Source organism: Ailuropoda melanoleuca, chromosome 12 (assembly GCF_002007445.2).
Source record: "Ailuropoda melanoleuca isolate Jingjing chromosome 12, ASM200744v2, whole genome shotgun sequence".
Taxonomy (NCBI): Eukaryota; Metazoa; Chordata; class Mammalia; order Carnivora; family Ursidae; genus Ailuropoda; species Ailuropoda melanoleuca.
In genome coordinates, this window is record NC_048229.1 from 72423711 (window position 1) to 72450985 (window position 27275).

Here is a 27275-nt window from a genome sequence, read left to right on the forward strand (position 1 = left end):
CCTCCCCCATCCCGCACACATACACAAAGGGCAGCGTGCCCCTGTGATGTCTGGGATCTCAGAGGCATTGTTTCTGGTTTTCTAGAAATCCCATCTAAGCAGTGAGGAGTGTAAGTGAGTTCTTGCTCTCATTTAACATTTTACTCTACCTAATTTAGGAACCTTACGGGCCACTGTCTTTTGTAGTGCGTTTGCCATCATACCTATCCCAGGCGAGGAGCTTTTGAGCCCACCCAGCCCCACAGCTGAGCCTCCAAGTCCCAAACAAGTCAGGCTATGAGAAATACTCAGCCAGGGAGAAGGTCTGGGTGCTAATGCTGGCTCGGCCCCAACTTGGGCATGTCATTGTGATCTGTGCCCCTCCATGCCCAGTTTCTTCACCTTCACAGTGAGGGGTTTGCCTTGGCTGGTCTCTAAGGCCCCTTCAAGTCCTGATGTTCTATGATACTAGCAGTCTTGAATAAAAAGAAGTTAGTCACCCATGAGGTGTTAGGTGTGTCTGTTGGAAATCTTGTTGAAATCATGGAGAAAAGGAGAGGAGCAAGAAGAAAGAGGTAGAACTGGACTGATCAAGGAAAGAATAAGAAGGCATGTGGTGTGGGGGTGGGGAGAGAAGAATAGTTGACAAGGACAAGAAGGAAATAACCCTGATGTTAATCCCTGTGAAAATTTGGGCACAAATAACTAAACACATAGTTTCTGAAATTTTAGGGAAAAAAGTGGGGACCACTAAGCAACAGCGTTGAGTGGCATTAACTCTTTCATTTTCGAAAAGGTCATTAGATGAATGACAGGTGCAGAATAGGATATAGAATGATTTCAGATATGTTAGGCTTTGACAACAGCGATGCAGCCTTGGACAGATTTAATAAACAGAAATGTCCAGATCAAGAGAGGCAAACACCTTGGACTTGGCATTGGTCAAACCATGTCTAGAATCTTGTTTTCCATCTTGGGTATCACCTGAGAAGAGTATTAGTGGCAGAGTAGAAGTCATCCTGAGGAGAGTGACAGGAGTGACAGGGGTTTGGGAGCAGGGCATCAGGAAAAGGGTTGAGTGAACTGGAATGTTCACTGAGGAAGATACAACAAGCACCTGCTTTTTGAAGGCCCTCTAAAGGACACTCAGTTGTTGTCTTACAGTGGAATGAACCTCCACATAAAGGATCTATGCCCTTTGTTGGAGACATGAAAGCAAAGGCTGGATGTTGCCCCACCTGAAATGGCTGCCATTGGTGGGGTGCATCTTCAGGAGGAGGTGAGGTTGGACAGGCACTCGGACTTCTTCCTCTAGTCAGGTTCTGTGCTAATGCTTCCTGAAGCGTTTCCCTCTCTTCAGTTCACTGGTTCGGAATCCCAGCCCCCATCAGAAGCCCCTTTGTTTGCTTAAAATGCAAACTCCCAGTCCCTGTGTGGCCATCCTCACACACTGGGAGTTGGGTGGCAGTGTGGGTGCCACGATCTGCATTTCTCTCAGTCTCCCAAGGTGATTCTCGTACAGCCTGAGAGCTGAGAAGCATCTTCCTCAGAGGATTGCCAACTCCTTAAGGATAGGAACCATATTTTCTTCCTCTTTTGTATGCCTCCCCATACAAGGATAATTACACAGAAGCAGCACAGAAATGCTTGTTGGTGGATTTATTCCAGCAATTTTTTTTTTTTTAGCTCTCTTTGCATGGAACTTTGCAAAATAAACACCATGGTCTCCCCATGCTTTGTGAGCAGCTTGCTAGGATGGAATTTCACTGTCTTAAATTGAGGGTTAATTTCTTGGTTTCAACTGAATGCTGAATGGCAGAGGAGGCACCTTGGAAAGGTATGAATGTTGACACTGATGATGAGGGACTGAAAGTCCAGCTGTTTTGAACCTCCTGTTACTGATGGTTCCAGGCCCTCCTTCCTGTGCATTCATCTTGCTTATTTAGGGGATGTTTCCATTCTTTTTTATCTACAGAATTACTTTCCATTCTGAGGGCTTTTGTATAAGTATTCCCTTGAACCTGTTCCAAAAAGTGGATTTTTAGCCCAATAGACCATAACTGCAGTGTTTTATCATGCATGCATATTTCAAAATGTGAATGTAAGTAGATTTAGCAAAGTTAAAATAAAATTAAAACTTTTCAAAGGGCACTTCTGCTTGCTTTTCCATGTTGGACTTTCCCATTGGAGTTCTTATGCCATTTAAAAGACTCTAAAAACAGGAAGANAGGAAAATTTTTTTTGCCTGGGTTTTTTTTTTTTTTTTTTTTTTTTTCCCTCCACAAGGGATGGGGTATAGAAAACACTCGTGAGGTTTGGCCTTCCTTTGTCTTCCTGCAACACACTTGGCTGGCAGCGTAAGATGAATTCCGAATCAGTGAGTTAGCAGAGTTGTCTTTAAAATTTCTAGAGGGCATCTTGCTTCCCCCTCTTGCCTCTCTTGAAATCCCTTCTTCAGGTAGACACTAGAGTCATGTCTCTAACATAGAAATCCCATCTTGCCACTCCCTGCTGTATCCCCTCACTGGCTCTTCCTGCCCCTTAAGATAAAATCCCCAACCCTTACCAGGTCCTGCAGGCCCCTGCTGCTCTGCTACCTCCTCTCACCCCGCTCCCCTTCCCCCTGCAACCTGCCAGCCCTCCTCCGCCTGCCACAGGGCCTTCACACAGGCTGTTGGCTCTGTCTGGAGTAGTCTTCCCCTCCTGCTTCAGCTCATAAACTCTTTGTGACTCTTTCGGATTCAGTTGGATCATGTTTTCAAGAAGTGGCGAAGTTACTCCATCTTTCTAAGCTTTGTTTTCTGCTCTGTACAATGGGGTTAATACCTGTGTCTTCTTACTAGGATTTTTTGAAGGGAAGGGAGGACTAAATGATATCGTTCCCTAAAGCACTAAGCATAGTAGTTGGCACACGGTAGGTTGGCGTGCCCTGAGCGTTAGCGGTCGTTACTGAGCTGGTCTGCTCCCATACCTTCAGTCCTTTCCTTTGGATGCTCCCACTCCTGATACTGCAGATGTTATTTACGGGGGAGAGGGGGAGGCAGTAGGTCAGAGAAGACCAAGAAACGGAGGAGAAAGTGAGGGAGATGTCCATATAAGCCTTGCGGTGCCCTAGGTAGACCGCCAGGAGACCCTCCCTCCTGCCACTGCAAGGGTCTGAGTGAATATTTCCCCAGAAGTCCTGTATTGCAATCTCATCCCCCAAAGCTGCTGGTATTAGAAGGTGGGGCATTTGAGGGGTGCCGAATTCATGAGGGTGGAGCCCTCTTCAGTGGGATTCCGCCGTATAAAAGGGGCTCCAGAGAGCTCCACAGCCTCTTCCAGCGTGTGTGTGAAGACAGAGAAAAGGCACTGATCTGAGCCAGGAAGAGGGCCCTCACTTAGGCGACCTCGCTGGCACTTCCATCTGGGACTCCCAGCCTCCAGGGCTGTGAGAAACACAGTTAGGTTGATTATAAGCCACTCAGTCTGTGATATGTTGTCACAGTAGCTCCACAGTGGCTTACTTTTTTTTGGCCTCATCACCCCCCCCAAGTGTAATGGAAAGAAAGGGCCATGTAAGGGAGGGACCCAACATTTGTTATCATTGTCTTACATACAAAGACATCGAGATTTGGGGTGACCAGGAGGTCCCTCAGCTAGTCGGTGCCTGAGCAGCAGGGGTTTGAAGTCAGGACTCCGGGGTCTCAAAGCCTTCCTCTTCCCCACAATCCTACCCTTTCTAACAACAGGCCCTTGCAAGCGACGGTGCACTTAGCCTGCCTTGAAGGGAGAACCAGGAGTTCAGGACTCCCCAGAGCACAAGCAGCGATGCGGCTCCCAGACTTTCCTCGTACAGGGTTCTAAGGAGCACGCAGACAGGCCTCTGGCTCGGCGCTGCCGCTACAAAGGTCCCCTGCTTTCCAGCCGCAGATCGCTGTGAGGCCGCTTCTCAAGAAAGGCACTGCTGCCTCCTGTGCGCTTTGCTGCTTTGCTCTGAAGAGCAGAGTTGGGCCGGGAGGCCTCTGTTTCTTCTCTGTGTTATGTATGATTCATAAAGAGAGTTGAGGGGAACGCACTACAGCCTGGACCTTGCTCCTGAGGGCCTCACTTGGGGGGAGGCACCCGTTTCCCAGTCCACTCACATGGAGGTCAGCAAGGGAAGCAGAGGGGTGGCATTGTCGCTAGGTTTCTCTTTGTCCCGAATGATCCCAGCTCTGACAACCAAAGGGCCACATGTCCTTTTAGTAGTTGACCCCTGAGTGACCCAAAGAAGCAGCCCCTCAAGCCACAACAGCGACCCCTGGGGGTTGTACCATGTGCCTCACCTTACCTGTCAGCTCACCCCCTTTTCTTTTTACATTTGGAAGAACATTTCTGCCATCAGAGTCATTCTTTTGAGACTTTTACCTTAAAATGCAAGTGCCCAGGGAAATAGGAATACCATAAATTGTTGTCAGCTAAGAACTGGCAGCTGGTTTAGGGCATAACAAGTATCTTGTTACAAATGGATGTTGAAATACCTAAGTTTGGAAATTCTGTGCTTCTGCATTTTATGTATTTGATTGATGCTTAAGTCATCCGTATAATATTTCTTTCACTTACTCATTCATGCACCCAAAATGCTCTTTGGTTGGGAGAGCAAGTGGAGGCATTACAGTTCTAGGGACTCAGAATGGACGGGGACGGGTCCTGCCTACAAACCTCATTCAGCAGGAATAAGGCTGAGAGCCAGTGGCTTAGAGGTTCCGTTCTAGGCTGGAGCGTGCATGTGTGTGAGTGTGTGTGTGTGTGTGTGTAAGTGAGTATGTGTGTGTAAGGGGTTTGGGGTAAGTGCTAAATTTGTGAACAAGGACCGGAAGAAAGGGCTTGGCGCAGGAAAGAGCCTGTTCAGGCCCCGGTACTTACAGACCTTCTGCAGCGCACCATACTCCGCACCGTGACTCCCCTGGAGAGTCCTCATGCTGTCCTGACAGCATCCCCAGTATCGGTTTCTCCACTGGACAGACAAGACGCCTTGCCCAGTACCATTAGATTTCAGCTAACTCTAACGCCCAAACCATGCTCTTTCCCCCTCCCTGTCTGTGGTTGAATGTTGTTGGACTCAGGATTAGCTGGGGTCTAGCTCTGGGCTAGAATCAGGTGCATGAAACTCTCTCAATCTAAGACTCAAGTATGTTGCCTGTTGGACGGATGCCTGGCTCCACCATCCAGGAGGCCTGGGGAAGGATGGCAGATGGGCTTGGATCTTGGCCACACTGCCTTAGATCCTGACTAAGGGACCTTAGGGACAGCTCATCTGGGAGGAAGGGCAGGGGTTCTGATGTGCTATTTCTGGCCAGACAAGAGGGGAGACAGGATTGCTTGAAGTGGATTGTTATGGACTAAATGTGTCCCCTCCAAACTCCCATGTGGAAGCCCTAACCCCCAGTGTGATGATATTTGGAGGTGGGGCCTTTGGGGGGTTATTAGATTTAAATGAGGTTTCGAGAGCGGGACGTTCACGATGGGATCAGTGCCCGTCTATGGAGGAGGGCAGAGATAGCGCCGTCTCTCTCCGAGTGTATATGCACTGAGGAACGGCCGTGTGAGGACCCAGCCTGAGGTGGCCATCTGCAAGCCCAGCACAGAGCTCTCAGCAGACACTGAATCTGCCAGTGCCTTGATCTGGGATTCCCAGCCTCCAGAAACTATGAGACATAAATGTCTGCTGTTTAAGCTGCCTGTCTGTGGTATTTTCTTATTGCAGTTGAACAGATTAAGACACCGAGTTAGCGTCGGGTAGTGTGCAGAACTTGAGTTCCCACCTGCGTCCATATCCTAGGTGGGCCATTTACTTTCTGGGGACCTTGGTCAAGTCTCTTATCCTCCCTGAGCCGCAGTGTCTCTGTCTACAGTTTGGGGGCCAAACCAATCTCTTCCTCAGAGCATTGCTGGCAGGATTAGATGTAGAAAGTGCTCGAACAGCACACACACAGCTACATTCAGTGCTCAGTGCTTAACGAGCATCGCCACTCACCTACTGTTGTCATCATTCACATCGTTATCGCGGTCACCATTGTTGGCATCACCATCATCGTGAGAAGCACTAGGTATTGGTTTGACCTGGCTGTCCGTGTTGGGAAAAATCTGTCAAGTGGCAGGGGCACAGAATATCCAGGAGTTGGATTAAAACCACAATGAAATACCACCTCATAATTGTCAGATTGGCTGTTATCAAAAAAGATCAAGAAATAACAAGTATTGGCGACGATGTGGAGAGAAAAGGAACCCTCGTGCACTGTTGGCAGGAATGTAAATTGGTGTAGCTACTACGGAAGACAGTATGGAGGTTCCTCAAAAAATTAAAAATATGATCCAGCAATTCCATTTCTGGGTATTTATCTGAAGAAAGAGAAAACACCAATTTAAAGAGATCTGTGCACCCCAATGTTCAGTGCCACATTATTGACAATACCCAAGATCCGGAAGCTGCCTAAGTGTCCATGAGTACAGGAACAGACCAAGATGTGGTAGGCATACACAATGGAATATTACTCAGCTGTTAAAAAGAATAAAATCTTGCTATTTGCAACAACATGGATGGACCTAGAGGGTATTATGCTAAGTAAAATAAGTCAGAGAAAGATAAATTCTGTATGATTTCACTTATATATGGAATCTAAAAAAACCCCAAATACACAAACAAAACAAAACAGAAACAGTCTCATAGACATAGAGAAGAAACTGTTGGTTACCAGATGGTGAGGGTTGGGGTGAGTGAAATAGGGGAAGGGGATTAAAAGGTACAGACTCTCAGTTACAAATAAGTCATGAGGGTGTAATGTACAGCATAGAGAACTTAATGATACTGTAATAACTTTGGTGACAGATAACTAGACTTATCCTGGGAATCACTTAGTAATTTATGAAAGTATCAAATCACTATGACATACACTTGAAACTAAAAGGACACTGTATGTCAGTTATACTCAGTTAAAAAAAAAAAACAAAAAACAAAAACCTCAGAAGTTTGGCCTTTCTATGCTGGCAGCAGTGGTGGCTGCTTTCAGGGGAAAAAGTGCTTTGGAAACCAGGTCACAGAGGAAAGTGCCTCTTGCTGTACAGGGCTCAGAGGTCTGCTGTGGAAGTGCAGAGGGAGCCCAGCCTAATTGCATTGATAATACAATCCCGTAACTCATTCTGCCAACGCAAAGGTGGATGGACGGTCCCCATCCTTGCTGCTGAACATTGCCCGTGTTTTCCTCCGAGGGACATCTGCTCGCCAGCAGTGATTAAAGTGCCCTGAAAAGGCCCTTGGTATTAAGAGTTTGTGGCTCCGGTTTAATAAAAGGTAGTATATTAAAATGGAAACATGTTATTATTGATAAGGACTGGACATATTATAGACCAGATGAAAGCTTTGATAGTGCAAAATGCAGGGAGAGGAAGCTAAGCAGTACTGAATCCCTACTATGCACGGATTGCTTTGCTGGACACTTTGGAGGCGTCGCCGCAAAATGTCCCATGCCACCCAATAAACCAAGGCTGGCCTCTCTGATATATTAATATATTTAATTTTCAGGCTCTCCGCATTAAAGAAGATTACAATAGAGGCATCCAGTTGATTGGGGAATAGTTGCTGCAAATGATAAGCTCTTTTGAATAAACCGATACTGACTTAATGAGGTTTTGCTGTGTGTTATTTTTTTTCTGATAGAAAATCGAGTGACTGCTTTCCTCCCCCACCATACTCAGTCCTCTTGCTTACTAGTAATGACCCCCTTTTTTCTCGCTCCTTGGGAACTTTTAAAAATTTAAATTAATGGATTTTTCAGCCTCCAGTTTCTGAAATTCTAAGAAGATCTGAAAGGTAAGCGCCCAATTACCAAGGCGTGCGAACAAAAATAGGCAGCTTAGCTAGGGAAGTAAAAATAGAGAGGAGTCTCCCCACCTTCCCTGGAGCTGTGCGTTTGTTTCTGGAAGAGGATCAAGAAGTATTCAACCTCCAGTTAATTTGGCAGGTCCTTTCAGATAACTTCTTCACTGGGCCAGCATGAGCTTGATCACTTAAAGAATTCATAAGACCATTCTCAGGACCTGTGCATCGGAGAGAGCTCCTTATCTCACTAAAGAGGCTGGTGTGGTTTGGACTCATTCCCCTGTCTGCCCAGTTCCAGACAGGGGCACGTGCCCATGTGAGAGAAGCTGATGGTCAGGCTGCCGGCACCTGTCCATCTAGAGCACCTCAAGGAACCTGCAGTGATAAAAAACAAATAAGATGCATTGAACACTCCCCCACCTCTGACATTTTCTCTGTCTGCTCGCAGTAATCCCGTGATAAGTATTCCTGCCCCCGTGTGATGGACGAGGTTTGTAACAGTTTAAGCAAATGGTCCACGGCCATGTTACTTATCAGCAGCCCACCTGGCCTTTGAAATCAGATTTTTCTGGAACTTTCTACCATGTTGCACTTCCTCAGTCCTGGGTGTCATTCTCAGAATAAAGAAAAAAAGGAGAGGGGTGATAGAGTTTGTTCTTCTGGGAGCCCGTTGGTAAATGGCACAGTACTAAATACATAGTAGGTGCTCCGTCTCTTCTGTTTGAAAGAAATTTGAGCACCTTGGATGTGGGGGTGGTGGGAGATGTGATAATGGATCCATGGGGAGGGCACCTGTGACCTGAATAATGTTCTCCTGGCCCAGGGCCTACTGCACGTGCGGGCCCGTCTCCCATCGTGTAGGAGTTTCCTGGGGACCTTGTGGTTGGCGTCATCATCTGTGCACTGCTCACTAGGTGGAAGACTGATTTTTCCTTTCTCGAGAGGAGGAAAGGTGTCCATGCCCGGTTCCATCAGTGGACAGGGAGGCCCTTTCAACCTGGTGCCCTGTCTCTGCGCTGTTGGATTTCCCCTCTGGGATGCGTGCATGCATCAAGAAGCCGCTTCTCTCTTGCATCTCCGTATCTCCTTGCCCCCGTGAAGTGTAGCTCCTAGAATAGCAGTCTCGTACCAGGCATGACCCACAGCACTTGGCAAACATTATTTCACGGGACAATTAAACAAGACTAAACAAAACAGAGAATACTATGACTGTACCCATCTCATTTTACAGAGAAGCCAGCCAAGGTTTGGAGGGGTGACTTGTCTCAGTGTCCTACGTCGCCCAGGCAGAGTCAGGATCTGAACCCCAGGAGTGGACTCAGAGTCTGCCATTCCATTTTTAAACCTCTCTCCTCAGTTGGCTGGCTCTTCTCACTCCTGGTGCCTCCCCCTCCTCCCTGGTTCAGCTTTCCTTCCCCTGCCCAGCTCTTTTTCCACCACCTTTTTTTTTTTTCTTTTTTTCTTTTTTTTCCCCTGTGCAAACAGCATTGGAAAGGCCTGACCTGCCAGCCTTGGGTTCTGATAAGATCTGGCCGTGCTCCCTTTGTCTGGCCTGTACCTGCCTTTTCTGAATGGCCTTGTTAATTGCAATTGACTCTCATAGACTGTGGATGGCAGTGCTACTTGACACCAGACTGATGTTTCGGGCTTCTCCTCAGTGCCTCCAGCAGCAGGCTGGAGGGGACAGAACGGGGTCAGAGGCAGGAGAGAGCACTTCTGATTTCAAAAAAATACATTAGAGCCTTAGAGCTTTACGGTTCTGCTTGTCAAGTGGCCTTCTCTCCCTCCTTCTTTCTCTTTCTCCTTTGGGAGGGAGAGTTGTCTTTTCTAGGAATTCATCCTAAAATGAGAAATGTTTAGGAGATTTCACAGTTATAGCTCCTGTGAAGATTCAGGTTTGTTTGTTTGTTTTTTCCCCCCATTTCCAAACTTTAGTCTTAGGCATGTAAAACAAAACAAAACAACGAAACAAAAAACCTTGAAGAATAAAACTTGAACAGTATGAGTCTAAAGCAAGAGAATTAAGATGTCTGGGGAGCTGGTAGTGGGAGCCTGATGTCCTGCAGGCCTACTAAGTGTCAGACCTGCTTTCCTTTTTATAATCTCCCAACAGGCAATGAGAGAGGTATAAAGGTATATGGAGACCACTTTAGAGATAGGAAAACTGAAGTGGAAAGATGGGCTTGCTGTCCAGTGCTCAGTCACCATTGTTCTATTTTGGGCAATAACATAAAGGAGAAAAAGAACTATAAGCCTGTGTAGTTTGGTTTCCTTGGGTGCTGAAGACACCCAAGATACTTCTGTACGTGATCAGGTGTCCTAGGTCATGTAACTGGTTCCTTTCTGACTTGGGAATAACCCAGGGTTGGTCCAAGAGGACTCTGCAGGAAAGGTGGGACTGGGGAGAGGCCCCCAGACTCAGGATGCACCTGCTTGATTTCTCTGCAACTGGCCTGCGTGAGGACCAGACCTGCTAAAAAGGGAGAGCAAGGATCTGATGTCAACCCTGGAGAGACAAGGAGGACAGCCTTTGGGTGCCACTTTTGTTTCCATTTTAGATCTGACATTGTGCTGGAGCAGTTTCAGGGCCTGCGACCACCCACACAGGAGAGTCACAGGGCAAAGCCTGCAAGCAAAGCTGTGTCATTTTTATTTCAATGAGGTGTTCAAAATAAATAAATAAGTAAATAAGGTTAAAAAAATAGCTCTTGATTCTAAGAAGGCAGGTAGAGTCTCTGATGTCACACATTAATGCAAGCTTTATTCGCAAATGGGTGATTGAACACCATTTAGGAGGAATTCATGAAAAAGTCCAGCTTTCTGAGGTCTCTGGAAATAGCAGAGTGCCCACAAGGCTAGCTGCTCTGGGCTGGAATCCCAGCCTGCAGACTGTCCACAGGGGCCCTTGACTGTTACGTGCATGGAGTGGAAGGAATGGAAGCCTTCAAGGCAGAAAGAACCACCATCTGTGGGCCTTCCCTGAGCTGAACACTAGTTTTCTCATCTGTGAAATGGAATGGCAGAAAGCCGCCCATGGACTTGCTCCAGCGCTGACCTTTGCTAGGGGACGCAAAGTCCTTTCCTAGGTGCTTGAAAAATTACGATAGCTACTATTTGATGTGTTGAACTATCCTACCCAGCTCCTTCAGGGTTGGAAGTGTGAAAGACATGAAGCCAGGAGAGGTGTGGGACAAGGATGAAGGAAGGCAGGCTGTATTTTGTAAACAGGTGCCTTCTCCAGAAATCATTCTTTTCCTTGGATTTTGAAATGACCCCTCTGAAAACAAAATTTTCCATACCTGCGTTTATTTTTTTCCCGTCTAGGGTCTCGGGTTCCCCCAGGAAATTTTCCTAAAGGAAAAGGCAAAGGAGCCCCCAACCCAGGACAGACTCGAATGCAAATAGGACAATACAACCCCCTCCAGGGCTGAAAAGGCTCCTTTTTAATTAGGTGCCTGGAAGGACATACCCCGTAATTGTGGCACTTGTCGCATCCGGGCTATCAATATTGGTGCCTCTTTCATTAATAAACTGGCAAGTCAGAACGCTGCAGGAATGGGAACCCTTCCCCCTCCCCTCTCCCAGCCCAAGCTCCACTTAATCAACAGCAGACTGGATCAAACAGGAAAGGAACATGTAAATCAGCCGCATTAATTCGGTGGGCCCTAAATAGGTAGAAGGAAGGGAAACATGAAAGGGAGCCATCATCCATTTCCCTGCAGATGCCCAGGCTCTCCGCGAACCTAAGCAAGAGGTAGTTAAACGGCCCCGCAGATTGCCAGCGACTCGGGGAAAGCCTGGGTTTATGTATGGATTAGCACAGTGATAGACCCTGAGTAGCAAAAGACGAAGACTAATTACCTGACAGAGCTCCCCTCCACTCGCCTGGGTCATTGAAATTAATTTCTGCTTTCAGGCTTGGCAGCAAGCAGCTGCAGAATTTCAGTTCAATGCTCAAATTAACGGGGAGCTGAAATTATTTCTCTGCACAGGCGGCATTAGAGGAGTGGGTTACCAAATAGATCTTGATGGCAGACACCAAAGAAAGGATTATTCCTCCCTTTTCATCAAGAGCTCAGGTCCTTGGAAAGTGCAGGGTTGGGGGGCGGGTGAGGAAAAACAACAAGCGATTTATTGGAGAGTTAACACTTAAGTACTGTATTAAATTAGGTGTGGCATACCTGTGTAGGAGACCTCCTGTCCCCCCAAATAATGTGCAATTCCCTCCATTTAACAAAAACTCAAACTTGAGGCCCTTTGGTGTATACCCCCATCAGAATTCCTAATCAAGGGATATTTGCAAAGGACTCTTCTCCCCTATTGTCAGAAAGGCATTTGCCCTTATTTTGAGGATAAGGAGAGGAGTAGGGAGGGGGCAGTGGGTCAGAGGTATGAGCAAAGAGAAGATGGGGAGAGGTCAGAGGTGGGGTTTGAACCCAAGGCTCGGGTTTCCAACCTCATCTTTCTGTCACTTCACATTACCTTTTTTGCTCACAGTCCCACTACATTGCTCCTTGCCCTCTGGGCTTCCTGCTTTCATTTTAGCCTCAGTGGCATCTGTCAACTTTGTCGAGTGCCACCTGTGTGCACCAGGTCAAATTTAGTGCTGCTCGGGCCAACAGTTCTCACCTCACTTGTTTCTAGAATGTTCCTGCTATCGGGACCCACCTGATGGAGAAGCTGTGTGTGGCAAACAAGCCTCATGTTTTCGCCATGGGCTTCTGCCAGCTAAGACAGCTGCTGTGGGTCCGTGGAGAGTTCCCACTTGGACCACTATTACTTTTGCTCCTGCTGGGACTGATTCCACATCTAGGTGCATTGGTAAGCAACCCTGGGCGTGAAGCATAGTCATCACAGATGCCGGGAAAGCACGTTTCCTGATTCTGCCCAGCCCTTGATGTTTGGGACATAGTTGAATAGTTAACCAAATCCTGGAATCCTGTTGTCTGGGGGTACATAATGTCTTTCATTGTATGAGGTGTAAAACCATGGGATTACCACTTATGTCAGCAATACTAGTACTAGTACCTACCCCACAGGGATTCTGCAAGGATAAATATAGGGAATAGAGGCAAAATGTTTAAAACTGTGCCTGATCCATAGTAGGCTCTTGGTGACTAATTAGTGCTGCTACCATCCCTGCCCCTTGTGACCCAAACTAGATATCACAAGATAAGGGCCTCTGCTTTGTTCACTGGAAAAGGCAGAAAAGCTACTTTGCAGCTATCCAGACCCAAGAAAAACCAGCAGCAGTGGAGTTTGTAATATTCAGAGCTACTTCTAGCCCTTTGGATGCCCAAGAACACACAAGAAAACATGTATTCTTAGAAAAGGAAATAGCAGTAGTTACCGTTTATCAAATACTTACATGTGCCAAGCATACTCCAATTTATCTTTAAAAAGAAAAAAAGAAAGAAAGAAAGAAAAGAAAGGAATCAGCCTTAACAAAACTGTGTACATGGGAGAGGCCAGGCTGCGGGAGCATCTGTGAGCCCGCAGCCAGTTCAGGGGCAGTGCAGGGACTCGAACCCAGGTCTCTGCACCTCCAAGCCCACAAGGTGGCGTGTGCCCATTTGTGCTCTGCCAAGTCACCCAAGAGCAGCAATTAGGCCCCTTCTCACATGTCCAGCTTTAAACCTGTGACCTCGAGGCGAATGACTTCCACATCTCATTACCACTCCCCTGAGCCACCCGGCCTCTGGTGGGACAGGGAGGTTAATCAGCCACACGCTGAATCTGCTTATAAGGCTGTTTCATGTATAGTTTTTATATCTTGGCTCCTAATAATGGTCCCATTATAAATGATTGTCTCACTATGATATACTGGTTTCTCGCCTTCTAGGAACTGATTTAAAAGGGAGCCCCAGACTTCCTGTGCCCGCAGAGTTTATTCATATTGCTTTTTTGCTCGCTCAGCAGCTCAAATGGTATGGGGGACAGCCCCCCTCCAAAAAAAATATTTTCTTCCCAGCATGAGGCAGTTGCCATTATTAGTGACCTCTAGCTCACTTGATATCTTGATAATAGTTTATGAACAAATCACTAGTCCTTCCTCTCCCATGTACCCCCACTCCCTGAGCTTCTGATCAGACAGGTAGCGACAGTGGCCAAATGCTGGCGCTGGGGTCTGTTGCCTTCCTCTTCCAACTCATCAAAACATTTTAATTATTTCTAGGGTGACTTGGGAGAACAGGTCATAGGGGGATATATAGCATCAGGGGGTATATTTTCAAACCAAAAACCCCAGGCATATTTATCCAACAAATATTTATTTAGTGCCTGTTATGGGTTGGGCACATGAATATACTGCTGGGTGCAGCAGGACAGAATATATGAGAATAAGACACATTCAGAAGATCTGGAATGCATGTTAGGAATCTAAACAGGCATATAAATTGGAATTACGAAGGAAAATTGCACTTTGTGGAATTCTTTGTGCTAGTTATTATTAATATATGGATGAGCTTCGGTCCTAGCCCTCAACAAGTTTAAAATCAAGGAAATCATTAAAGAGTGCTTTGTTTCCCCCCCCCAAAGTTGGGTTGCACTGAATATTTAAAGTGCTTTAAATTCTTCTCTGAACCTTAAGGCTAAGCAATATACTTTCCAGCCGTGACGATCTTCGTGCTATTCTCAGAACATGCCAGCCTCCTCTTTCCGATCCAAAGGTTTTCCATGTGGTCTTCTCGCCACGTTGGTATGGCTCTGTCCTCCTCGTCCATTGGTACTCAGCATTAACACCCCTCAGAGAGGCCAGTGCTGACCATCTGTAGGAGTTCCTTGTTGTTCCTGTCACCAATGACCACGAACTCGCTGGCTTAAACCCTTACCGTTCTGGGCATTACAAGTCCAAAACGGGTCTCGCTGCAGTAAGCACTGTTTCCCAAAGGAATCGGGGCTCTGGGGAAGGGTCAGTGAATGCTGATGGTCAGGCACACATACAGGATGTGGCATAGCTGCCCTTCAAAGTCTTGCTTACTTCTCCTCCCACCTTGGAGACTGCTTGGTTACCCTAATTTCTTCTGTCTTTCTACACATTGACATCATTATACAAATTAACACATGGTGATATGATAATGCTTCCTTTTCGGTATGCAATGAGATTGTTTACAAAGCACCTCTGGGTGTATAGGGAAGAGAATGGAGCCCAGCTTGCTTTGTGCCAGGCGCTGTGCTAGACCCAGTCTCCATTTTATCTAACCTTCCTTGCCACCATCCTAGGAAGGAGGACATATTCCTCCCCATTCCATTTTTAAGTGCTTACTGAGCACCAGCCCTTAGAATGTCACCTCCCTACTCCTCGAAACAACCCAGAAGATGACTCAGTGTCTCCCACTGGTAGTGGCAGACCAGGCTCGAACCATAGACCCAAAGCAGAAGTTTCTAAAACAAGCCAAAAATGTGTTGGCTAAGGCTAGTGACATCACACCTAGTATTTCTGCCTTTGGGGATTGCTGCCCTTTTTCTCTCTAATTCTAAGGAGCTAGACGTTTTCATTGCTATTCTTCTAAAAAGCAACATTAGTAATCATTTTGAAGATTATTTATTATTATTATTATTACCATTTTTTATAAACTGCGAGCTTTTCTTTTTCATTTACTTTAGCTTAGTCCTTTCCATTGTTCATTCGGCTTCTTGAACCCTCCTATCTGTACACCATACCTATTCTTATTCACCCAGAACAGGTGTGTGGCACCTTGGAGAAAATGAAGCCAGGGAGAAAATCAGTCAGACAGGAATTACGTTGAAAGATGACTGAATAAATCACCACCTCCCAGGAGTTATATGAAAAACGGTTATTTCTTTAGAACGTCAAAGTACCTTTTTCCTCTCTAATTCATGTGTATCCCTATACAAAGGCCCACAATGACAGGGGATTGGTGTCCAGGCTGTGCGGCCCCCTCTGAGTGTGTGGTGCTCTTGTCATCAGGAAGCACTGATGGGGGATTGTTCCCTTCATCTACAGCCAGCCGCTCTCCTGCAGTCACTGCACTGGGGAAGAGTTGTCGTCACAGTCGTTTTTGTGGACAGCTGGGGGTGAGCAGTCATTCGTCATAGATCTTGGGTCTTGCTAATGAGAGCCTGGCTGTACAAACAGACAATGGCCAGACCATGCCTGATCCTGGAACTCTGACCCTCAATCTCTGCAGCCGCCACCAGGCCAGGAAGCCAAACCACACCTCCGCGGTGATCAACCCACAGCAGACGGGACTTGCTCAATAACACCAGCTTCTCTAATACGTGTCTCCACTTCCAACTCAGGAACAACCGGAGAAAGCCAAATATGCTCCTGAAACCAGTCACCTAGGATGCTGGCTTCTGGATAGCCTGCCTCCAGCTTCCCTATGCCAATAGCCCTAATCAGGGCATGCCTGAAACCTTCTCTTTTTCCCTAGAAAGCTTTCCCTCACCCCTGCCTGCCTTTGAGTCCCTGCCAAGCACAAGTGATGGTGGCCGACTCCCCTGGTACAGCCAACTCTGAGTGCATGGCCTCCGTCTCTTCTCATCTGGTGCCCATTGTTTATTTCTACTCGAACTTTGCACTAGGTTTAGCAGTTTCCACAAGGCCCTTCCCCTTGTACCAACACACACTGTGACCTTGATCTTTCCCACTTCTGTTTCTCTTCCTCTCCCGTTTGTCCTGCTCTTAGGGATCTGCCTACTTTTGGCCTTGATTGTTTTAATTGGTTACTGTTGTTTCATGATTATTTTGTGTGTTGAATGTCTACGATGTGCAAGGTGGGTTTACTCATCCATCTCATTTAATCCTTAGGGGAACCTCATAAACGTGCTCTCAGCCCATGTCCCAGATCTGGGTAGTGGACAGTCAGAGCAATTAAGTGACTATGGTTTCCCAAGGTGATAAGCTACAGCAGCAGTGAAGCATCCAAACTCCTGTCTGCGTGACTCTGAGGCCCTGGCACCGTTTTGATCTACCTCTCCTGCCTCACTGTAATTCCCTGGAGGGCAGGTCCTGGGTAATTTACCTGCATCCCTCCCAGCAGCTAGAGGCTGGAGCGGACTGGCTTAAATGTCTGAGGAGGGAGGAAAGAGCCATGAGGAAGAAGAAATACAGGAAGGCTGAGCCCAGATTAAGAAGAGAAAAAGAGCTTGGCTAAGTTGCATAAAAACCATCTCATTTCTCCTTTTAATAGATTAGTACATATAATGGCCATAACATATCTCTAATTTCTTCAAGCCGTAGTTTGAAAATGAAAAGGTGTGTGTATCTGCTTAGCACTCTTTTTGTCATTCAGAAGAGCTTACTCCTGTTTGTAAATACACAGAAAATTTTCCCCCCTTAAATTCCATAAGCTGGAGAGACCACCTACGTTCCAAGTGAATGTAGATCCAGTTTTATCTCCCGTGTGCCCTGCTGACCGGTTCTGTCCACCACGATGGCAGCCTATCCATGAGATATTTAATATTTGCCAGTGACTCAGCCCAAATCTGAGGTCTCGGAGGTATGAATCCAGGATAGCCACATTCAAATGCATTTTTCATGTATAGGTTGTTCACTCTAGTCTTAGAGATTGTGCAATTAGCATATGTTGTCATAGTGATGTATTTATTATAATGGAGGTGTTCTCAGGAAACCAGATTTAATAGTTTTAAATCAGAAGCTAACATGGACTTTTAGGAATTCCATTCACAGTAAATTTTATGCCTGGTGAAAGGTTATGGAATGGGTTTCTATGCCACATCTCCCCCGTCCCACAAATCTCAACTGGTCTACAAAGGTTCCACTGTGGGCTTTTGCAAGCTAGCTGCCCAACGCAGGCAGAAAATTTCAGAGTTTATGCGCCTACACAGCACACCTACCAATGAAAAAAGAGTGAGAAGAAAGTGACTTGGCTGTCAGCTATATAGCCTAAACCCTTCTCACAATGTGAGTCTCCTTAATGGATTTTCTCATAAGCTTGGGACTGACAGGAATTTGGCTTTTCTTTTGTTCAGCTGATAGCCCTTTGGCTGTTGAAGCCATTACACATCTGTTCAGCTGGTGTACTCATGAAGAAGTTGGGCCCTGCACCCAAGGTCCAGGTACCTGGCATCCCTTGGTTGGTTGGTATCAGGAGCCCACAAAGGTTTCTTATATTGTAAGCACCAAAGTAGCACCATCGTACTATCCTCAAACTGCCCTATTTCATGACTGTGTATCCGCCACCTGCCGAAACAGGAAAGGCAGATGAGAAAGAGAGCCCCAAGGTGCTGGAAGCTGTGGTTTCTTTGTGTCTGTGGAAAAGATACAAGGATTGGATTAGACTCTTAAATATCTGTGGATGTCAGGTTGAATACAAGCAGCTATTCAGCGTCTTACTCTGGCAGAAGAACAAGTCCCCTAGAGGCAGGAAGCCACGCAGGTCCCTGGAAGTGGGAGCAGATTGTTAAAATGGTATCAGAGATGGGCTGGGGTGATGCCAGATCTATCCTTGATGCTCACCCAGGGTTAGGGCTAAACTCTTTCCTTTACCTGTTACCTGCTTAGTGGTTGCTTCTATTCCTGTGGAAGCTCAGTTGCATGTACCTCCAGAGACCCAGCTCCCCTTTCCGGGCCATGTCCTCTGCTTGCCCTTCTGCTGCCAGTGCAGGTGCTAAGCATCAGTGCTTCACTGCGGAGTGTAGTTGCAGTGCCCTAAACCATGAAGGAGAACCGCTTCAGTATCGGAGAGCACATGCTTTGGAATCAGACATAGCTGAGTATGAATCTCGGTTCTACCAAAGTGGTTGGTTGGACTCTTGATGAGCTTTACTCTTCCTGAGCCTTAGTTGTATCATCTCTCGGATGGGGAGTATTGTTTGCTGTTTCCTGATGGAGTCAGATGTACTGTAGGTGAAATGGCTGGTGGAGTGCCAGGCACAGAGATGGTCACTGTTATTGATTGTGTTATTACAATGGTTGTTTTGCACCAAGATCAGGTATACAGTGAATGTATTATTGGCACTCCTGAGACTGTTTTAAAGGAAGTATCTCTAAGGCCTGACAACAAGCCAGATGTCCAGAAGGGAGCTGGAGAGCAAGGCTCTGGGTTACTTAAAACAGGTTTGGAAGCTCTGTCCCATGAATGCCAAATACAATCTTGGACTCTAGAAAGGGCTGTGAAGAAAGCCATAATAAATCACACAGATCCCTCAGCAACTCACTCTGCTCCCTGGTGATCCAGGCACAGCCATTTCTCAACCTGTTTGGGGTTTTCCTGTGTGTTACCTGGACAGCTGCTACCACGGAAGCTCCCAGCCAAGAGTACCCCATGCTCCAGGACTCGGGATTTATCACACTCAAGAACTGGGTGCTGGGGGGACAGATGCCAAATTTCTTTTCAGATTCTGATTTCTCTGTAATAAAAAAGCAGATACGTCTTTCATATATGTATATATATTTTTATTAGACTGTGAGTTTCTTAACCTTTCTTAACAAATGACCCAAGTAAGTTATTTGACTGGACCCAGGCATGGAACCTGAATTGGATTCCCCCAACCCCATCGAGAGTCACTTGTTACTCTGAAAACTCAACTTTTATATTTTTAATATGGTAGTAGATAGTATGCATAGTGGAAGAAGGCAAAGGCAGAAAAAAATTAAAATGTTCTGTTAATTCCACTGCCCTGAGATAATGGCTCCTAATATTTTTTTGTGTGTTCTTTTCTTTCTTCTGAGTGATAACATTTATTTTTAAATAAGTTGAGCTCATAATCTATCAATTGATCGATCGATCAATATAGTCTATTTTTAAAATAAGAATTTCTCATGTCACTAAACATTGCTCGGAAAAAAATACTTTAATGATTTCATAAGATTGCACCACATGAATGGCTTGTACTTAACCACTTCTCTGTTGTTGGTTGCTTAAGTTAGGGTATTTTATAGTTTGAGCGCTGTTTTTTTTTTTTTTTTAATAAGAACTCAGGCCTATTTTATCATTTATTTTGCCTCATATATTTTGCACAGTAAGTGCACCAGTTATGGGGTGGCTCCCCAACGTCCTTTTACCCCCTGTGGTTAAGGCCATCCTGCTTACCAATGTGCCTTGCCAGTGATAGGTTTAGAAATAGACAAGTGACCCAATCCTGAAATGAAAATGGAGAGCGCCCTGGGACTGGTTTCCGGACTCTCAGAGGTTATGGTACATGAGGAAGATGTAGACTTTTTGCTTCCTCTGGACGTGCTCGGGCATTCTTTACACGAGTGGCCTTCCAGCCTGAAATGAGGCTGACCCTGAAGGGGACAGAGGAGAAAACCTGTGTCATTTATGGAGCTCCTGATTCCACTGTGCCTGTGGCCTGTCTACCTCCAGACCTCCAGTGGTCATACAATAGCCATTTTGAGTCAGGTTTGAATCATGTATCTCTTACTGGCAGGTGCACACATCCATACTCGTTCTAGAGATTTGTGCAAATGTAAAACCTTCATGCCACGGAGACTCTTACAGATGGAGAAGCAGAAATTCAGAGATGATTTGCTCAAGGTCCCCCAAACTACTGCATCAACTTCTTTTTAAGTAAACTTCTTTGTTACTTAGAGCAAACTGCCTTTCCTCATCCTCACATAGAGACACTCTCAAAGGGCCGAGAGGTGACATGGGATGAGTCCAGAATTATGACTCAGAAAGTGTGAATTCAAACTGGCTTCAGCCCTTCACCTGGGTGTGTGATCTGTGATCTCAACCCCTCTGGTTTTCAGGATCCCTACTGGTAAACAAAGTGAATATACTGACTGAGAATTATGGGATGTAAAGCAGTCCTGTTCTTATCATTGCCATCTTTGTTAGTCCACACCAATGATGTCTGTCAAGCACCTATTCCAGACTCTATTTCAAATGTCAGCAATATAGCAGTAAATAAATAGATACCTCTCCCCTCATGGATTTTATATTCTAATGAAGGTGACAGAAAACAAGCAGGTAAAACAATAAACTGAGCACTTTGGGAAAAGAGATCTTTTAAGATTTCTGATTTCTCCATGATCTGAATTGTATTTTTAGTTGTGCAATTATTATTTTTGTCTCTCTGTCTACACCTACCTNAGATCTTTTAAGATTTCTGATTTCTCCATGATCTGAATTGTATTTTTAGTTGTGCAATTATTATTTTTGTCTGTCTGTCTACACCTACCTATCCATCCATCCATCCATCCATTCATTCATCCCTCAATATAGGCATATGTGTATATATGGCATAAATATGTGTTTTATTTATTTAGTTAGTTATTGCCTGTGAATTTCTTAACCCTTCTTAACCCATGTCTTAAGTAAATTGATTGGACATTGTTCAAGAATTTACCTGTCTCAGTTATTGGAAATAGACCCCATGTTTCTTCAATTATGTTCCAAAGACCCCTGGATGTTGCAGTTGTGTTTCTGGTGTGTGTGTGTGCGTGGTCATGTGCATACTTGTTTATCTCAATGATAACGTAGAAAGACTAGGTATGTACGGATCATCTGGGTCACCACCTTAAAAATCAGCACCGCCGCATCAAATGTCTGTGTGTGTGTTTGGCATCGGTGGGTTCTCTGGCATCACTCTCCTGCTTACCCCGGTCTTCGGAAGTCTTCTCTCCAGCCTGCATGGTGGTCCTTACTGACCTAATTTTACAAACGAGGAACTGAGACCCGAGGTAGCATCGGTAATGTGCCTTGGCCACACATCCCTCTGGCTGCAGGCCTGAGAGCTGCACCCCGTCTCTGCCTCTTCCCACTCCCTCCTCTGCCTCTCCTCTCTGTAAGCAGCATTGGGACACAGGCACTAAATTGGATTTGATTATTTCAGATAAAACAGCTTCTAAAGTGCTACAGAGCAATGCCTTTCCTTTCTGAGAACTTGATATAATAAAGTTGGCCTGATCTCCTCAGCCTGTATCTTGAGGGAACAAGTAAATTAAACAAGTAATTATATCCATAATGTTTTTAGAAGTTAGAAGATTTAAATATATGAATCTCATCTGAGTGTGCAGCCTTTTGTCTGTGGTGTTTCCTGCCAAAAGATCTCTTGACAGGAAATAAACATTAAAATAATCTTTAATCCCTTGTCTGGTCTATTACCATTAACAATTGATGCACTTTAATTTTGTGGGATTTTAACTACAAAATGGAACGGCTAAGTAGTGATAATTGGGTTTGGAATTATATGGTCATTTATATCAACAGAGATGCAAGAGGCTGGGCGGGAGGGTGATTAATTATTTACTATTTCCTGGCTGTGGTTCCTATTATAGAATTTTCTGATATGTTCTGCTGTGAACAATTATCACCAAATGAAAGTAAACAAATCTGTGATCTGAAGCCTTATTTAGAAGTTAGCCTATATTTAGGTGATAGGAGCTTGATTTTCGTGGACCCTGTGGGCCGTGTGTGTTCCTTCTCCAGGGTCCCACCGGCCCTGTATTTGAATACAGTTATCTCTGTGCATCTTAAACTCCAAAATGTACAGCCCTAGGGAAATGTCTTGGTTTGCCCGGAAAAAAAAATAAACACCCAATAACATCGAGTTAGATCTTGGTTCAATACCAAAGGCATATTTGAGAGGGGTTTGCGGTTTATTCTTCCTTCTGTTTGGTTTGCTTCATTACAGGGTGGGATCGGACGGGAAAAATTATGTCAACTTGAGAATAAAAGTTGTGCTCTGTCATTTCTCTTAATGCAAGTGTGTGTGTGTGTGTGTGTGTGTGTGTGTGTGTGTGTAAATGCAGGATCACCTCTCTGTGCCTCAGTCTCCGCCGTGATTGTTCAATGGCACATCAACACTATCTGATCAGGCCTTTGTGGGTGTGTAATCACTACTCCAACACACATTCCATTCTCTGTCCCCTCTGGATGACACACCCACAGAGCGTGTCCCCATGTATCTTCCTGGCTCTCCCTACACATGACTCCTTCCAGAGCCAAGAACCAAGCTCCTCAGATGGGTTTCTCTGACTCGTGAAGATTGGTGGGTACCTGATATGCATTTCAGGGAAGCAGAAGGACACTGGGGGAAGGGATGTGGACACAAGTCATTTGAAGAGTCACTGTGATCATCATGGCTCCTGGTCCATCTCCAGACTCTGGAGCATCAGGGGATTGAAGCAGATGTTTGATGAGCAAGTTTTCCTTGTTAGTTCATGTACTCATTCAATTCTGGAAATAATGCAGCCCTCCTAGTGCTCTCCAGCTAAATGAGTGGTCCCTCCATTCATCCAATTGCACAGTCCAAAAACCAGGTGACCATCTTGGCTCCTCCCTCATCCTCACCCCCACATGTCCTGTCATCGCTTGTCATGTCAGTTTTACTGCCTCATGTCTGTCCGCGCTCATCATCTCTACCATCACCACTCTCGTGCTGGTTGTCATCATCTCTTACCTGGGTCAGTGCAGTAGTTTCTCTCTGGTCTCTATACTCCCAGCTCCCGTGGGTCCACAGGCTGGAAGGAAATTGTACTACAGAGGACTTGAGGCTTCTTCCCCGTATTTCTCCCCCAGCTTCTAAAGGACCTTGTGTCACAGGGCCTTGCAACATGTCAAGAACAATCCTGGACAAGCTTGTTCATGAAACAGTCCAGGCGGCTCCCTGCCCCTGGGATGCGTGGTGCTGTCAACAAAGCAAGAAAACAGCATCATTAGCAGATGGGGGTTCCAGATGTGCCTCTGCTTTTTCAGTCGAGGTACGACCCTGGCCGCAGCTGGAGCATGGACTTCCTCGACATCGCACCTGGCCTCCACACTGTACAGTCAGGCTCTGATGACACATTTCAGGCCCTTCCTGGTTTTCCTAGCATGTGATTCCCAGTGTAGATGGAGGCCACTTTGCCTTTCGTAGCTTGGGAGGTGAGGCAAAGAGCTGCTTGAGCCCCCGCTATGGGTCACATAGGCTCTTGATCTGTTGTTGTTTTTTATTATTATTATGAACTCAGTTTTATTTGGGGGGAAAGGGGTGTGTGTGTGGTGGGGGTGGTAACTGCTCTCCTAGGAAGAATTGCGTAGTGCTCAACAAACTGTTCCCGTTCTCATCTTGGGAAGCTACACTATTGCGCTATTGACTTTTGGGTCAGATAACAACTTCTTGTGTGTGCAGAGCTTCCTGTGCATTGTGGGATGTTTAATAGCACTCCAGGCTTCTACCTGCTGGAGGCCAGCAGCACCCACTTGCCTCCCAAGCCCTAAAAAACCACAATTTCTGTAGACATTGCCAAATATTCCTTGGGTGGGGACAGAATCATCCCTGGTTGAGAATTTCTGCTCTAGACTTCTCTCTATAGTTTTAGTGTCTTGTTTTGTTTTCCAAAAGAAAGAGAAAGTATTTTTAATACCAAAATAATGAAAGAAAGTATTAGTAAATCCAAAATAACAATATGAACTACTACTTTGCTGTTTTTCCTTATGTGCCAGGCCCTACTTTAGACACCTGCTAGGTATTCACTGATTGAGTCCTCATGAGAATTCCTTAAGGCAGTGTTTTAGTTTCCTAGGGCTGCTGTTACAAGGCACTACAAAGTGGGTGGCTTAAAATAGCAGAAATGTAGAGAGAAGTCACAGTTTTGGAGACCGGAGTCTGGAATCGAGCTGTTGGCATGGCTAGTTCTTTCTGGGGCTCTGAGTGAGAATCTGTCCCGTGCCTTTCTTCTAGTTTCTGGTGGGTGCCAGAAATCTTTGGTGTTCCTTGGCATATGGTAGCATAACTCGGTCTTGATTTCTGTTTTCACATGACCACCGTTCCTCTAAGTCCATCTCTTCTTGTAAGGGCACAGTCATTGGATTTAGGGCCCACCTGAATTCACTATGAACTTTTTTTATTTTAATTATATCTGTAGAGACCCTATTTCTAAATATTTTGAGCTTCCAGGTGGACATGAATTTTGCAGAAACACGATTTAACCCAGTGTAGGCAGGTATTACTCTTATGTGTACTTTATAGATAAGGAAACTGAAGCATTGAGGGATTTAGTGACTGTTTAAATCATAGACAGCCAAGTGGCAGAATTAAGGATCAAACTGAGTCTATCTGGCTCCACTGTCCAAGGTTCTAACCATTGCACTTGTGGTTCTCAAAGTGGAGTCCCCAGCCAGCAGCAGCATCACCTGGGAACCTGTTCGACATGCAGATTCTCTGGCCCCACCCCCAAATCAGAAACTCCAGGAGTCAGACCAGCCATCTTGCGTCATTTAATAAGCCCTCTGGAACGTTCTGATGTGTCCTGACACTTGAGAAGTCTGATGGAAAGTGTGATGTAAGGAGAACAGCTTTCAAGACCTCATGTTAGCCCCTTGTCAAATGTTTCTTGTGTGCTCTTGGATTACAAAGTACAGTACAACTCTGTAAGTCCAGGAGGCTGGGTCGAGAGAGTTGTTGATTTATCTAAAAGGGCCTCTTCCTCCCAGTTCACTTGTACCAAAAATGTTTGAAAAATCACAATGTTCCTGTCTTTCCCTATATAAAGAGAGAAAGTGCCATGTCAAAGATAAATTGAGAGAAGTTACTTTCATTTTTTAAGTCACTCTTATTTAGACACGTAGCATGGCTCTTTGTAGATACGTTTAGTTTATTTCAGAGACTGCCCGCCCCCTTTGTCAGTTGCCTTCTTGTCTCAGGGGCCTCCCCTGCCAGGGATGTAACATGCTGTTAGTGTGTAAAATAAAGTCAGGTCATTTTAGGCTCATCGGTACATTGTTCATTGATCTGCATGTCCTACTATTTCACCTCAAAGCAAACACACCCCTCGCCACAGTGACCCTGCGGTGGTTTATCTTCTCTGTGCAGGTGCCGCCCCCTTGTTTGGTAAGCTTCTATTGCTCTTTGTTTCAGGAGGCCCTTCCTCATCTTTTACTGTTGCAAACTCTGCATCTTTCGTTTTGACTTTTTTTTTTTTTAAATTACAGTGTATATAAAATAATGCCATCAACAGGAGAGAGCTCATTGCCCTACAGGGCAAGTGGTAGAAGTCGCCCCTGTGAGCCCACGGCTAAAAGGCACTTCTGCGCATGAAAGTTCCCACCTGGTGGCAGAGACCTGTCCAGTCTTTTTGAGGAGGTTTGCTGTGGGTGTGGGGGAAACAGAAGGGAACACGGATGTTCTTCCTGGAGTTGGAGATGGGCTCTGCACAGGAGGAAGCTCCGGCTTTCGTGTTGTGCTTTCCGGTGGGAGAGGAGCCGGGGCAGAGAGTGAGTGATGAACACCCAGAGATCCCTCAGTCTTTATCAGATGATTCACAGAACGAGTCCTGGCTTCCTAGTCCTGGAGAAGGGTTTCCTGTTGCTTTGTTTTAGTGTTGGTTGTGATTGCTGCTGTATTCCCCCACTTGGGGGAAATGAACAATGCAATGAGTAGAAGCTCATGGTGAAAGTTTGAAACCTTTCAGTAAGTTTTAACAGTATAAGGTTTCCTTCCATCCCTCATTCCCAACCATCTCTCCAAAAGAAACCACCATGAGAAGTGTTTTGTGGATTCTTCCAGAAACATCACGTGCATTTACCATCAGATACAGATATGTAGAGCCCTCTTTAAAAAAAAAGTGCAGGCAACAGAAACCACTGAAGGCATTTTGTTCATTCCCTTGCTCTTTTTATGTAGTAGTGTCTTGGAGATTATTTGGTACCAGCATATGTAGCTCGCCCTCGGAACATGCCATGACTCCATTATATTCCATCTCATGGGTGTCCTGTAATTTATTTATTCATTCCTCTGTTGGCAGGCATTTAGGTTGAATCTGTGTTTTGTTTTTTACGTACGATTTGGTGAAATATGCACACGCATGTGTATTTTGTCCACTGCACACAGATATCAGAAGGGTAACTTGCCAGTGGCAGAAGGGCCGGAACAAAGGGTATGTGCTCCTTCAAAATATTTAGTTTCATAGAAATTTCCAAATTGTCCTCTGAAACGCACCAGTTTTTTTCTCCGCGGTTCTTCCACGAAGACACATGTGTCACCCCAGAAATACCTCCAGCAGCAGCATCAGAGAGGACTGCAGTGCCGTTGACAGGCCTGGCAAGTCAGCACCCCATTTTTAAAAATTTATGCTGCTATCATATTATCAGGTTCTTACGAAGTGACTGCTTCATAATACCATGTAGCCCAATCCCTAAGCTTGGCAATTTTTTTTTTTCCCTTTCAATACATCACATTGATTTTCTGTATGACTTTATCTGCTTAATACAAAGTGGGATTGAACAGTTATTTGTCTGGATTTGACCATTCCTTATCAAACATTTATGATTTAGCTTTCGCCACGGCATCTTCTTGTAAGGTGTTCCTTATTTTTATCTTTTTCCGTAAAGGTGGGATGGTGTTGACAGCCCTGTAATAAATCTCTCTTGAATGAGACGTTACAGTGGGGTGGGGAGAGGGAGCGGGCTCTGTGCATGGGCTGTTTCAGGAAAAGCTTCAAGAACTGTCCATGTGAATTGTTTCTGAAACAAAGTTGCCTTTTAATAATAGAAATTGATACCCTGACTTTGGGGTTTGCCACATATTCAGATTGGGTGCA

General features: G+C 45.5%; 1 protein-coding gene across 4 annotated transcripts in view; it reads left to right on the forward strand.

Annotated features, from left to right (window-relative positions):
* The window catches only part of WWOX (WW domain containing oxidoreductase), a 1195262-nt gene that overhangs the window by 575952 nt on the left and 592035 nt on the right, over window positions 1–27275 (forward strand). Inside the window, exon 9 of one of the 4 annotated variants that reach the window (XM_034637808.1) lies at window positions 7523–20815. The exons of the other annotated variants lie outside the window; for them this stretch is intronic. Within the exon in view, the coding sequence (XP_034493699.1) occupies window positions 7523–7576 (54 nt within the window). The 3' untranslated portion in view covers window positions 7577–20815. Of the gene's footprint in view, window positions 1–7522; window positions 20816–27275 lie in introns of those variants that run through there. 4 annotated transcript variants of the gene reach the window in all.